The sequence below is a fragment of the Sparassis crispa genome, assembly GCF_003851025.1.
Source record: "Sparassis crispa DNA, contig_000001F, whole genome shotgun sequence".
Taxonomy (NCBI): Eukaryota; Fungi; Basidiomycota; class Agaricomycetes; order Polyporales; family Sparassidaceae; genus Sparassis; species Sparassis crispa.
This window is the reverse complement of record NW_020939748.1, coordinates 2,980,673-2,994,425: the sequence shown is the minus strand read 5'-3', so window position 1 is coordinate 2,994,425 and position 13,753 is coordinate 2,980,673. Positions and strand designations below refer to the sequence as shown.

At 52.4% G+C, this 13,753-nt stretch overlaps 3 protein-coding genes across 3 annotated transcripts; 1 reads left to right on the top strand and 2 right to left on the bottom strand.

The window, feature by feature from the left end:
• Positions 1 to 207: 207 nt before the first annotated feature.
• SCP_0210560 (GPI inositol-deacylase) lies at positions 208 to 3,511 on the bottom strand (the record flags this gene model as incomplete). Its single annotated transcript, XM_027754966.1, has 8 exons — positions 208 to 385; positions 445 to 900; positions 954 to 1,206; positions 1,261 to 1,581; positions 1,635 to 1,772; positions 1,823 to 2,860; positions 2,916 to 3,075; positions 3,287 to 3,511. The coding sequence occupies 8 exons, from the start codon at positions 3,509 to 3,511 to the stop codon at positions 208 to 210; spliced, it is 2,769 nt and encodes a 922-aa protein (XP_027610767.1).
• Positions 3,512 to 3,946: 435 nt separating this feature from the next.
• On the top strand, positions 3,947 to 6,465 carry SCP_0210550 (hypothetical protein; the record flags this gene model as incomplete). Its single annotated transcript, XM_027754965.1, has 6 exons — positions 3,947 to 5,491; positions 5,545 to 5,765; positions 5,823 to 5,946; positions 6,003 to 6,207; positions 6,267 to 6,313; positions 6,373 to 6,465. 6 exons carry the CDS (start codon positions 3,947 to 3,949, stop codon positions 6,463 to 6,465), a joined length of 2,235 nt encoding a protein of 744 aa, XP_027610766.1.
• Positions 6,466 to 7,009: 544 nt separating this feature from the next.
• SCP_0210540 (predicted protein) lies at positions 7,010 to 13,186 on the bottom strand (the record flags this gene model as incomplete). Its single annotated transcript, XM_027754964.1, has 14 exons — positions 7,010 to 7,027; positions 7,081 to 7,820; positions 7,873 to 10,229; positions 10,287 to 10,450; positions 10,502 to 10,749; positions 10,801 to 10,828; positions 10,880 to 11,060; positions 11,118 to 11,511; positions 11,570 to 11,639; positions 11,696 to 11,787; positions 11,843 to 12,038; positions 12,111 to 12,239; positions 12,311 to 12,511; positions 12,566 to 13,186. 14 exons carry the CDS (start codon positions 13,184 to 13,186, stop codon positions 7,010 to 7,012), a joined length of 5,439 nt encoding a protein of 1,812 aa, XP_027610765.1.
• Between the last annotated feature and the right edge of the window lie 567 nt (positions 13,187 to 13,753).

Below are 13,753 nucleotides of genomic sequence, written 5' to 3'. Positions count from 1 at the left end.
ATGTATGTGAACGCGCATGGAGGTGCCGGTGGCATTACATACAATCGCAATCGCGGTGTTACTCGAGCCCTGGGCAGTACATGTGTGCCTCATAGAAAATCTTCTCCTTAGCACGTCTTTCCTCGTGGTCGAGGTGTCCTTTTGTCTTGTTGTCAATTTTATGTGATGATCATATCCTAGGATCATCACACGGAAAGGTCAAGTGTCTTACAAACATTGCGACCTCCCTAACAGATCCCACGAGGCTAACCTGAGCAACACAGGGATCCCGACAACGACACTTGCAACCTCGAATACTAAGTACGTCGACCGAGGGCCAACGAGGAACGCTACGGCCGCAAGAACTAGCATTCCCCATCTCGGCGAGAAGGCGTAAATTCCAGAGCTATTGCTATTCAGGTAGTCAGCGGATTCTACCGCCTGATATAAAAGGACGTGACTCACAAGGGTCGTTGGAACAGGGAACCTCCGACGGACGCGAACTCGACAGCAACCAGGAAGGGGGCCACACAGAAGACATTGTGATCGGCATCCCAACGCGCCATGATCCCGGCGGTTGCGAGTGTACGTACCCACACGGCAAGGATGGGAGCTGCGAGAGGGAGAAGCCAGGTCATGAGGAGGAGTAAGTACTCGTGTTGACTTTGAACGGACAGCTCGGCGACCAGTCGTGTGGGCGGTGCCCCATTACCAACAGGCGTCATATCTGCAGTTACCGGCGTGGACGGACTAGCCGGAGAGGCATCGGGGGTACGAGGTAGACGAGCCACGCATGTGTAGAAATGGTAGACGTAGCACCCTAGAAAAGCCACCTGCCAGGGCACAAGTATGAATATTAATAGGCATACCAGAGCCATGGATAGCAGTGCGTTAGTGCGCGAACCAGTATCTTCTCTGGGCCTGGAAAATTGACATGAATAAACGTCCGGGCAGTGAGGGGTGGGTCCACATACTTGCGAAACACACTCGTAACCTTGTTGAAAAGGGAAACTAGTACGGTCAGCATGCCCCAGGTAAGGCATACGAGCCCCGTCACAATGAGCAGCAGTAAGGGAGCGAGTGGGACAAGGAATAGCTCCCCCACGTTTCCAAGCCAGAAACCCGACGGAAGGGGAAGAAACGATATGGCAAGCGACAGAAAGAGAAGCTGCGGGAGCCTTTGATGTGCGAAGTGGGAGAGCGCCAGTGAAACACTAGGGGTACGGCCTGTAACAAGGTCAAACTCCTATGATGTCAGACGAAGGGCGAGGGACAACGAACCGCTGGCGTCGGTGAGGCTCCAAGCATGGAAGATAACCAGCGCAACCACGCCTACCGACCAACTTGCCGCAGCGGTGCCATACCGTACACCCCACCGCCCTAGCGTTCCCCACCAACTAAAGCGGATCTTCAGGCGATTGATGTTGCATGCATTTTCTCCGGAAGAGAAAATTGTGAGCGTAAACCCACGCGCAGGTCTAGAGATAAATGGTCCAGAAGCATGCGAGTGCAAGAGGATCGGACGTGCGGAAGGATGTAACGGGTAATAATGTGTTTCAGATGGGTGCGAAGTGTGTTGAAGAATCGGAGAGAGTAACACATCTGCCGGAAGTGTTAGATGGCAATGTCCGGCAGAGCGTGGAGTTAAAACTTGCCTTTGCAAGATTTCTCGGGTACAGACACGGGCGTGAGCTGGTAGACGATAAGAGAACTTGAGAGCAGAATAGGAAAAGATATTTGCGAGTAAAGAGTATCCTCCGGAAGGCTTATGGACACCGTAGAAAAAAGAATACCTATAAGAAATAAGCAACGACAGTAAATAATTCAGCTTGCCTTCACTTACCAAACATACCGACTTCGCTGGTTACAATATTAGCAGGAATAAATTCGCCAACGACCCACCCTCTTCCGTCTCCGTTTTCCACCTTGACAGCAACAGCTTCCCCAACTACGGCATCAGCCTCGAATACCACGACACCCTCAGATTCGTCTGCCCCTTCACGCGGAACAGGGAACGGCAAACCAGGGACAGGGCTTGGCACAAGCTTGAGTGACGTGGGATGAAGTGGAGTACACGTAGCCTCTCCCCCACACAAGAATACGGATACACTGAGAGGAATGGCGGCCCGAGGGGAGATGGACAGAATGGATCCGCGTGAAACATATAGAACAAATTTAGAGGTGCGAGCTGGCATTGGCAGGAAATACATGCGCGAGCCCCGAGGATCTCTCACGAGGAGACGTTGACCAGCAGCGACCACTTCATGTGCAGGTTCAATATTTAGATCCAGAATATCGCTGCCCAAGGAAATTGCCGGAGAAAGTCTGTGTCCGTCCCTTATCCAAGTATCAAGCACTGCGCCTCGCTCCGAGGGAGTTGATGCTACCTGCAGTTCGAGGGCTGCCCGCGCGACGCGCCAACGAACTTGATGACACCAAACCATTTCACGATGGCCAACGCCGGTCCAACTGCCTTCTAATGCAGATGTAAACACGGAACGTCTGTAGACCAGTTCGCCTTCAGAAGGCAGAATACAGGACTCAGAAGGTACCATGAGGTCCGTCGCACCTCCACAAAGTGAGAGAATCGGAGTTGGATCATCTGCAAGACGTACTTGATTTTCCGCATAGATAGTATCGACGCGACGGTCAAAGCGAGCAGGTGGGAGAGTGTGGGGTGTAGACATCGTAATTATTGCTGAGATGTTGGGATGGGGTAGAAGAGCAGAAGCGACGATGCCGCCCATGGAATGCCCAAGAACAGTGATGGTTGTGTTGGATGGGTAGAGCGTTAGAATATATGCGACTGCAGCAGAAGCATAATTCTTCTCCGCATCAAGGGTGGGCCCGTGAAAAGCAGATAGATCTTCGTTGAATTCCACTTGGAATCGCGAATTGAGAAGAGCCTGTGTATCACATTGGGAAGAGCTGCTCACAGGTAAAGAAATCCAAGGGTTTATACAAGGAAGAACTAAATTCAGATGAGAGTTGATACGGCGAGGTGTAAAACTGGCGTGTTGCTGAGGAGGCTATGGAGCGAACTTGATGGGATGAACCAGCGTTTCCGGGAATGAAAAGAACAGGAGAGCCATGTAGCTGACAATCAGTCAAATCTCCGCAAGGTAAGAAACTGTGGCAATAAAAACACCTCGCAGAAGAGTTCGTGTAGAAGGCCCTCACCCACTTAATGTTTCGTTCTCTCAGAGAATCGAGCACGCCAGAGGCAGATCTCATAATTGTAACAAACATGACGCTCCCATGGTAGGTGCTTGGTATTGCCGCAGACAAGTGGTTTCAAGGAGCGTACCTCGTTTGGTTCCCAACCAACCTCACGGTATAGCCAAAGGGAATATCGTTTTGCTAGTGGAGACCATTGGAGGTCGAATGCAGACTGGAGAACGTACGAAGGTGACATCCATGACATTCGACATCCTTGAGGTGACAATGTTTGGACAATGTCTACCCCGGCGAGATATAGGAGAGCAGTAGACAGGACAGAGAACAGGCCGATAGAGACAAGGAGTCTGGTCATGGAGCGTAGACATGCCCGGGCCAGTGGGTAAAACGCCTTATTTGGCGCAAAACCTCGAGTGGTGCACCATGTCAAGCCTGATCATGCACCACTGTCTGCTCTTATCCCGTCGTCCACCCCCAATTCTGCGCCTCGAAATTCACCTCTTCGTTGTACCCGGCTGAACAAATCGTGCTCTTTTTTTTTGCGAAGTTAGGACGGATCATCCGCAACTTCACTCTTGTGAGAAGTCAAGCTGAAGCTGGTCTATCTCAGCTGGAGGACTCTTCAACCACGTTTTACTTCACTCTGAGAGTTACCTGCATATAGTCACTTCCGTATCTGAGTCTACTGGCTCGTGGAACTTTAGGTTGAGAACCATTTTTAACTACAAGTGTCACAGTGCTCGCTCACAGAAAATTTAGTTAGGAGTTCAGCCGACCACCGTTCGTCGCAATGAGTTCCCCGGACGCATCTTCTATTCTATCCGGCTCCCTGACGATCTCACCGATCCCAATTCGCCCGGGAGAGCATTCCTCTGTGCGACATCACCTTAGCGGCAGCGATATTAGTGATGTGCCTCCACGCCCACGCCTGTCTCCTACTCTCACTCGTTCCTTCAACCCTAACGATCCTGAGGTCCGTGAACGGCAGCGCACGATGGATGCTGACATGGCGATGCAACTTTCGCGAGCCCGTAGCAGCACCATCCCTGTCTCACCGACTACCTCTCCGATAACCATGCCTGCACGTAGATCGACAGCCGAGGATCATGTACAGTTCCCAGATCTATCGCTGCAGGAGGCGCAGGATATGAATGACGCTCTAGAAGGTGGGCGCATGAATGGTGACCTGGAGACAACAGAGGACTTGCGTTCTGGTCCTTCCCTTGATGCTCACCTGAATCACCTCAGTGCCGGCCATGATCCATCACTGCTGGTTTCTATCGACAACGTTGAAGGAGAGGATAATTCCATGGGGGCTCTCCCGATGTACATGGGTGCTCTTCCGATGTACCAGGCCACTGTGGATCGTCCACAGTATGACTTCTCACTTCTCGAATCTTTTGCCCGCGAGGAGAAGGCACAACTCGGTATCCAGACACCCTCGGGTGTGCTCACCAATCCATTTGATTTTAGGCCGCGCCCATCTCCTTCCATTCAGCTTCCTGCAGAAGGGGACGCCAGCGGGAGTTCAGTACACGTCAACGACATCACCGTCCCGCGAGCGCGACACAGAAAATTGAGCCAGAGCAATGCACCTCGGCGAGGGAAGATGGCACTATTCGAACAGCTCGGCGCCCCCCCACCGACACTTGGTCTCCGCGCTCCTCACCTGGCAGGCGTAGGAACGATTCTCAGCGCTGTCCCGTCATACGAGAATCTTACTGGATTCGGTGGAACCGGCTCATCCGGCCCTCCTGGTATCGGGATCGGCGGTGGTACGCCGTCCGGACACGACAGACCGTACAGATTCTCGTTCTACTCGAACGTGCTTTCGGCGACCATTCATGCACGGAGCTTGAGCGAGTTACCTGCAGAGGGTCAGTCATTCGAGGATCTCTTTCTCGGTAGGGCTGGAAGGGTGCCTGTAAGGACATCTACACCGCCTAATGTAGCCCGTCCCCCGAATGTCAGAGCAGGCCCCACAGCTGATGGTCCCCGACCAGGAGCCGTATCCCCGATGCCCATTGCAGGAACGAACGGCAAAGGTGGTGGGGGTGAGCGGCGGAACGGGACTGAAGTTGGCTCGGACAGCTACACTTGGTGGCTGGACGTCCTTTCGCCAACGGACGAGGAGATGAGGATGCTCAGCAAGGTCTTCAGTATCCATCCATTGACGACAGAAGATATTCAGATGGAGGAAACTCGGGAGAAAATAGAACTATTCCGGCACTACTACCTCGTTTGTTTCCGCGGATTTGACCAGGATCCGTACAGCCCAACACACCTAGAGCCGCTTAACATGTACATCATTGTTTTCCGAGATGGAATAATTTCAGTATGTCGGCTGCAATTTCCACACGAAGATACCAAACTGACAATTAATCATAGTTCCATTTCCGATCGACGCCTCACCCACAGAACGTACGCCGCCGTATCAAACAGCTGAAAGATTACATTAGTGTCACCTCGGACTGGATATCATATGCGCTCATTGACGATATCACGGATGCGTTTGGACCGCTCATTCAGAGTATAGAATATGAGGTCGATAGTATCGACGAACTGGTCTTGATTCTCAAAGAGGCAGAACAAAGCGATATGCTTCGCAGGTTCGTCTATATGCATTCTACCGTCGTCAGTATTTGATTATTTAAAACCTACTATAGGATTGGTACATGCCGCAAGAAAGTGATGGGTCTTCTCAGGTTGATGGGCAACAAGGCGGATGTCGTGAAGGGACTTGCGAAGCGCTGCAATGAGAATTGGCGTGTTGCTCCTACCTCAGATATCGTCAGTCTATTGCCATCCCTCCTTTGTATCGCAGTTTCTCTGACCGTTCAATGCAGGGTCTCTATCTGTCCGATATTCAAGATCATTTGATTACGATGACACAGAACCTCAACCATTACGAGAAGATTCTATCGCGTTCACACTCAAATTACCTCGCGCAAATTTCAATCGAGATGACTGAGGCGAACAACCAAATCAATGATGTCCTCTCGAAACTCACCGCGCTTGGAACAGTGCTGATTCCCATGAACCTTGTGACCGGTGAGCGCATCAGTCAAAAAAGGAGTTGCCCGTAAATATCAATGTGTCCTTTTTATCAGGTTTATGGGGCATGAACGTGCACGTACCGGGGCAGGATATTCAGGATGTAAGTGACGTCTATTTCTTATCTGCCAGTTTTCCTCCTCACCTCATCCGTCTACCTAGAACTTAAACTGGTTCTTTGGTATCATTGGAGTACTGGCCGTTTTTGCAGTGATTGCAGGATATTCGACCTACAAGCTCATGGTGCATCGTTGAGGCTCACTTTCGGTCACTTTCGGCGGCACCTTTTGTCATCTGCTAGGCCCCGGATAGTAACAGAGTCCTGTGGGTTATTCACGACTTCACGAGGGCACATACTTCACTTTCTTCTCGGTGTCACTTGACAGGTTTTGCCTGTACATCTTGACCACTCATTGCATATAGACTGCATGTCCATGGCCTCTCTCGCGCATTATGGGGGCCTATTATACAATACCGCTTCGTCAGCTGTCTGCCGTACTGTTTATTATATGATAGGAACTTTTCCTCCGGTTCAGCGGGAGACTCGATTAGATATTACTTTCCACGCACAGGAGACCTCCAGAGTATCTGCCACAATGCACGCTCAAACTAGAGGTACCGCTACGCAACCATCCCGCTCCATTCTTCGGGCATTTCGCAAGATAAAGTTAGGCATAGAACTACACGAGACAACAAGAACGACGGATACAGCACAATAGAGATGAACAACGGGATAACCAAAATAGCGTATAATATCAGTTCAAAAAGACGATGGGTACCGAAAAACAGGAGCGCGATCTTAACGTAGTCGACGATCCTGAATTTCACGAGTCAGCAGGCTGAAGAGGTCAACACTTACGATTCACGTACCGATGGTAAACCATCATCGGGCATCCTGCTCGACGAACCATGGCCAATGCCACGACCAGAGTACGGTTGGTGCGTCGGGGATCTAACATCGTTTGGTGAAGGCGAGAGCATCATCGCCAGGGATGGAGACAAGCCCTGGCTCGTACGTGGTGCCGGCTGTGGAGTATGCGACGTCTGACGTCGCTTCGGTGAAGGTATTCCGGACGAGACACCGGGGATAGGGCCAAAGCGATCATCAGGCGGCGGAGGAGCCTCTTCAGGATATTTGCGCTTCCTAGAAGCCTGCGGCGGAGTAGCGAGGGGTGACCTCAACTGCTCGGGATGAGACCTGGCCATGGGCGGAGCTGCAGCAACGGCGGCATTGCTCCATCGACTAGCCCATGGTGGAGGTGGAGGAACGTGATGAGACGATCCAGAGGCGCGTCCGGCATCGAAAGGGATGGCCAGTGGAGAGGGATTAGGAGCATGCGACGAGTGATGCGGATGAGGAGGCGGGGGCTGGATAGCTCGAGGGTGGGGTGAACTACCGTTGCCGATAAGCCCGTGCGGACTACTGGGCCCTGCATTGCGAGGACCTGCCCCGTTCCCAGAAACGTTGTCTGGCTGCCCTGGGGTAAAGCGAATGAGCTCAACGAAGAGAGTCTGCGTATACGGGGGCGGCAGCTTCATGTAGATGATCTCCTTGCTGAACGTGTCTAGCATCTCCTTGGTGTCGACGTAAGTATCGGGTTCAGGGTTATCTGTAGGGCGATAGTCAAATTGCATGGCAGCACCAATACAACGTGCACGTACCAATGTGTTTGACGCGGACTTCTGAATACGGATAAGCCCTATTTTTCCGCAGACAGCAGAGCGGGCACATAAAGCGATTGCGCACTCCCGACGACGGGTCCATAGGGAAGAAAACACAACCAGCATGGTAGAACTTGCCGCATAGCTCGCATTCAACTGTAGGATAGTTCAGCAAGTAGTTGGTCCGACCTCTGCAAATGCATCGGGTGCTATCCATCCAATCCTTATCGATATCTTGACCAAACGTAAACTTCGGGCGACGCCTTTTCTTCACACGGACAGGTGCAGGTTGACCGGCCAAGATGCGGTGCAGGCCTGCAAGATCCAGGCCGAAAGAGACCTCGGGATTGGGGGAGACTGCGAACTGAATCTTGTACAATTTGCGCATATAGTGCCTAACCTGCGGAATGTACTCCGGCCTCTGATTAGCAGGTTGGGAAGCAAAGGACAAGAACTGTCCGATTGCAGCTGAGAGTCTGTCCACTCGATGGACTATAATTTCCAATTGCTTCCAATCCTCCGAGTAGTTCTTGGTTATATCCGGGGCGTGCAGGAGTATCGTCGGAAGATAGCAGAAATGCCAGCTTCGTTCCTTGTGAATTGTACCGTTCCAATGATGATGATCGCAGAATGGGCACGATCCACCATTCGCAGCACAGACACCATGGAATCTTGCATAACAGTGATCACACTGAACGGCGTCGGAGACAGTTCCGGCAGCAGGAGGACGAACAGGAGTCGTGCAGATGCAAGTGAAGTATTCATCATTAGGAGGAAGATCGTCTTCCGGTCGAGTAGACTCGACCACATCGTCCAGTATGGGCTGACCGTGAGCTTCTTGGTGCTGTCGGCAGAACCATGGTAGGCCCTCCAACCACCGATAATGGAGAGCAATCTGTTTGTCAAGCTTGTCAAAGTTAGGCAAGATGAACATGGTGAGGTGTTCCTTGGCATAGTTACGCCACTGGAGCATCGTGACAAAGATGTCAGTTTCCTCGTTGTGCTGGTAGCGATTCTTCAACACCGCGTCGCACCGCGCCTCCAGATCAAGCGCAAAGTCAACTGTCCTCTTCAAATCTTGTATGGCTTGTATGTTAAATTCCTTCTCCCCGCGGCCGACCAACTTAGACACCTCCTGCACTTTCGGCTTTGGAGCACCAGGCTCGGGTATTAACCATGCCTTCGCCTGCCTCTCGTATTCCTGAGCACGAGTGCGAGTAGACATAAGGCGATCCACCAGTTCCGGATCTGCGGGCACGCTATCACGGCCAACCTGACCGTCGTACATGTTCCTGGCCTTGATAACCTCATCGAGTTCATCCAACGTACGCTGAGGCTTCGTGAGCACCGCTTTGACGCGCCCCTCCCAGGCCTCTCCGGTATGCAACAATTTCTCGAGAGAAGACATGTAGGCACGATTGGTCGACAGGTCACAGGCTTGAGCGCGTGCCATGTATTGTCTGATCTCCTCCAAGGTCACCACCTCGGTATCCAGGACTTCATCCAGCTCCTTGATGAGCTGCTCGCGCAGGACGATCTTCTCCACCTCCAGCAACTCGTCCACGAGCACATTGATGGATGAACCTTGAAGCAGGAGGCGTTCACATTCTTGCACGTATTCCTGGCGATCGCGAGGGCCAGAAGACGAGCTCAGAAGAGTGCGAGCTTTGTTCCTCGTCTCCTCCGCTTCGTTGGTGAGATTCTTCAAAAATCCTATCTCCGGACAGTCGAATCCTAAAGTGTCCACCTCTTTCAGAGCCGTATAGAGATCGTCTAACGTGCGCTCAGGCTTGTCTCCGGTATCATCTATCAAACCCTCGGAGGCGCGCCCTTTAGACTTGCGTGCACGTTTCCTGCTCGGCTTGCGAACGAGGAACACGTTTGCCAAATCAACCCATTCGTTGGCCCGAGTGACACATTTGCGTAGAGCGTGAAGCTCGGACAGCGGGTAATTGATGCGCTCCCCTTCTGCAACGAGCGCGCGCAGGCTTCGGAGAGGTGGACGGGCGCTCTCTGAAAGAAGTTTGTTGAGCTTGCCTCGCCAGGCGGAGGGAACGGCGGCACGCTCGGAAACTTTCGCTTGTATATCCTGCAACTCCGTGTCCTCGAAACGCTTCCGCAGAATCTTGCTGGTGCGAGCACACTTGCAGAGGGAGTCGACATGGTCGATGCATACAACCTTCGTCGTGCACGAACACGTGATCTGCGATAGGTAACAGAACATTTTGCAGATGGTGCATTGATACTGTTCTTCGGCCCGATCGGTTTCTTCAAGCACTTCGTTCATCTGGAGAGATCGGGCTCTGGCTCGAATACTCATTTCGCGTTCGGTCATCTCCTGCAAACTCTCATTCAACCTGACACATGCCCAGTCGAATTAGATGCAGTGACACTATGACGATGAAACAACTCACCACAAGGCGGTCTGAATGGTCTGCGATTGCTGCGTGATTGTGATGAGCAGCTCGTCATGGGAGAACACGGGTAGTTTCCTGTGCTCTTGATACCGCTTCATGCAGTCCAACCCAAGAGGCAACCAATCAGGTAGAGCGAAGTTGACAGCTTCGTTGAAGTTCAGCTGGATGGACTGGTCAGTAGACGCGCCTGAAATGTGAGGGAATGAACCCACTCCGTGATTGAAGCCTGCATGGTAAGCCCTCGGGAAGGTGATGACAAACTCGCCCGCCCTCTGATTACAGGCGTACACGTCCAACCCAGCTTCCTTCAACCTGTTCGGATTCATCAATGTGACGAGTTGGAACAAAAGATCAGGCTGAGCCTCGAAGAGATCAGGGGCCTCCCGCTTGATTGCAGCCTCGAACTTATCAGCATCTGCTCCACGGATGCTGTACCACGTCTTCGTCTCGCCCCAATGCACTGCAATGCGCCTTAGCACTATGGCTGTAGAGCGTTGTTGCATAGACTTACTGTAATTAATACTGTAGGTGTAGTGATCCTATGCGTACTACGGTAAATCTTTATCGCGGGAGAAGAGAAGGGAACACACCTCGTTATGCCAGCAAAACGTCGAGAACACCATGCCTACATACGTCCAGGGCACAGTCATACCCGAGATATCTGACTTGATATAACGGAGCAAAGAGTCAGGTAATATCGGGATATTATTCAAATTCCATGGGTCCTTGGAGTATGGATCCAACGGATGGGTCTCCAGCGTTGGCATGCCACTTCCAAATAAGTGGGTCAACGTCTGTCCCATACAGTGGACTTCGCCCATGGCATACCTTCCGTGAGTAGTTGAGTGTACATCAGCACCATACTCAACTTCAACAGTCTCCAGCGGCGACTGAACGAGCCTCCAAAATTCGTTCTCCACATCAGTCTCGGAGACGACAACGTCGCCGATACGGTTGACATTGGGGTCGCTGACATTCTTCTTCGAGGGCGAGTCCTCGTCCACATTCATCTTGTCATCCTCCTCGGTAGATGATGAAACAGGGTGCGACTTAAACCATAGTCGCCGGAACTCAAGGTCTCGGGCTTGGAAACTGGAGAGACTGTGTTCCTCGCCTTCATCGAACCCAAAGTCTCCTCCTGTTCCAAAAAGACATGTGTGGCAGAACCACTGGCCCTTGGGAATGGAGGAGAGAGGAGGATCGAGACAGAACATGTGGAATCCTGGAAACACCAAATTGTTAGATGCAAAATCGATCTCACCAAAAAATCCGAAGCCTACCACAGTCGCAGCCATCGCATAATAACATTTCTTCTCCACGATCTTTCTTATGACAAACTTCGCAATGAGGCTGAACCAAAACGGTGAAAAATGTGATAGGGTGAGCTTTGCAGTGAAAATCATTACCTCGGTCGGGGTCTGGGAAGAGCCAGCGGCAGCTTTCGGGCCATGGGACCCTGAAGGTACTCCTTCATTCGCATTTGAGGCTTTACGAACCGCTATTTGATCAAGAGCTCAGCGCACTGTGCAGGGAGATTGACACTGAGCACTCACGCGTTGTATGCTCCTGAGAGCTATGTCTGGCACTTCTGCGCGGTCTAGCCATGCTTGGCCTATCTGCGGCATGATCCTTGTAGTCACCCTCATCAGGGGGTTCCGACAACGGGCTGGATGTCATTGTCAAAGGACTCGACGGCGGGCTCTCATCTCCTGCAACCGATGCCGAGCCCGAGGCAGAAGGTCTTCCGGCCTGCGTGTTAACGTGAGTCTTCAACTGGGGGTCGTAAGGCTTGTGAGGGGACATGGTGGGCGAGTTACGAACTCGGTCGGAAAACTGCTCGAACGGCAAGATAACACGAGCATAGGAATTTCTCATTTGCGTCGAGAGGCCAGGGATACCTCCATATCCTAGAAGCCGACCGAGGTCCGCCCATTTCTTGGTTCTGGTCACCTATCACAATAACGCCACGCACACAATGAGACGCGGATCGGGGGAAGGCGCAAAAGATAAAGATCTCGTACCGTGTCATAACCACCCAATTTGTGCACCTCTTTGCGAAGCAACCAAAGATCGAGCGGCTTGTGGTTGATTGTAGGGACCGAAACTCGCGGATTTCCTTGTTGTTTGTGGAAGCGATAGAGCTGCTCGAGGAAATTGACCTTTGCTCGCGACGATGCCTCAATCGAATTCAGGCGCTGAAGGCGTGTCTTGAACCGAAATTTCTATCAACAATGTTAAATGACGGGCCTCGGTCGCCGATCAAAACAAGCACTCACCTCGGTATCAGTGACAAAAGGCATGTTCCATCCGACGGGCGGCACAATTTTGCAGATCCCGTACTGCTTTCCTTCGTCGGATATGGAGCGAATGTAAGCCAAGGGGTCCTTGAATTGCTCCGGGGTGGGGCGAAATGTGGGGCAGTTGGTCAGTCCAAACGGCCGCTGCGACGGCTCGGAGGCTTCGCTTCCGGGTTTGGGCGTCTTGACAGATGACAGGTCCAAACGAGGTGAGACAGCGATGGGAGGACCATCATGCAGTTGGACGCGGATCCCGGCGTCGTCGTTGATGGTGTCGTTGAGGTCCTCCTGGCCCAACGAGGACTGAGCGTGATTGTGGAGGGCCACAAGGGCATCCATCTTAGATTTTCTGGGAGCTCTCTTGGATTCGTTGGAGGAAGGGTGAGCGGAAGAGTCGGCTGCTGCTGTGGGAGCAGGAGGCTCGGGTCGTTCGATCGGAAGAGCACCCTCGACGGGGATGGACAAACATGTTGTGAAAGTGGCGGCGGGTCTGATAGAAAAATCTGGTGTAATTGTGGGAGACGACGGAGAGGCAGCTGGGGCGCGAGGAGATCTGCCTCGGCGAGAGGGAGTACCGCGAGGAGTGGGACTCCCGTGCATGGTGGTCGTGGTAACAGAAACTGGAGAACGCAGGACGCAGCGCCCTGGAATAGCGGCCCTTCAATTGCCACCCCTCGCCTTCCGCGTGGGAATCCATCAGTGTCGCTGAGTTTTCTATTTATCGCGCTGATCGTCTCGCTCTCATGCTCGCGGCGTGAACGACGCCACTCCTTTCTCCCAGCTCTCCTCCTCCGTCTCTCGTCCCCTTTCTCTTGCGCACAGACTGCCTCGTGTTCACCGCAGGAACGTGTCACAAGTCGGACGTTGTCGGGCCACCCCCTCCACCCGATCTATGTTTAAGATCTGGTGATCTGCTGCGACTTACTTCCGCGCACTCCAAATCACCACATAACATCGACACGTGCCGTTGCGCCTCTTTACTTCCAACACAGCAAAGTTCTAACAGGCCGATATCTCTTTCTCTCGGCTCTACCGGCAGTGCCAGCCCCGGTGGCGTCCCCGCCACAATGACTACCCTTTCGAGTCGTGTAATAACGAACATACATACCATACTTCAGATCTTCCGCGGATGCTCCATCACAACACCGCATCACGACTTCCACACAC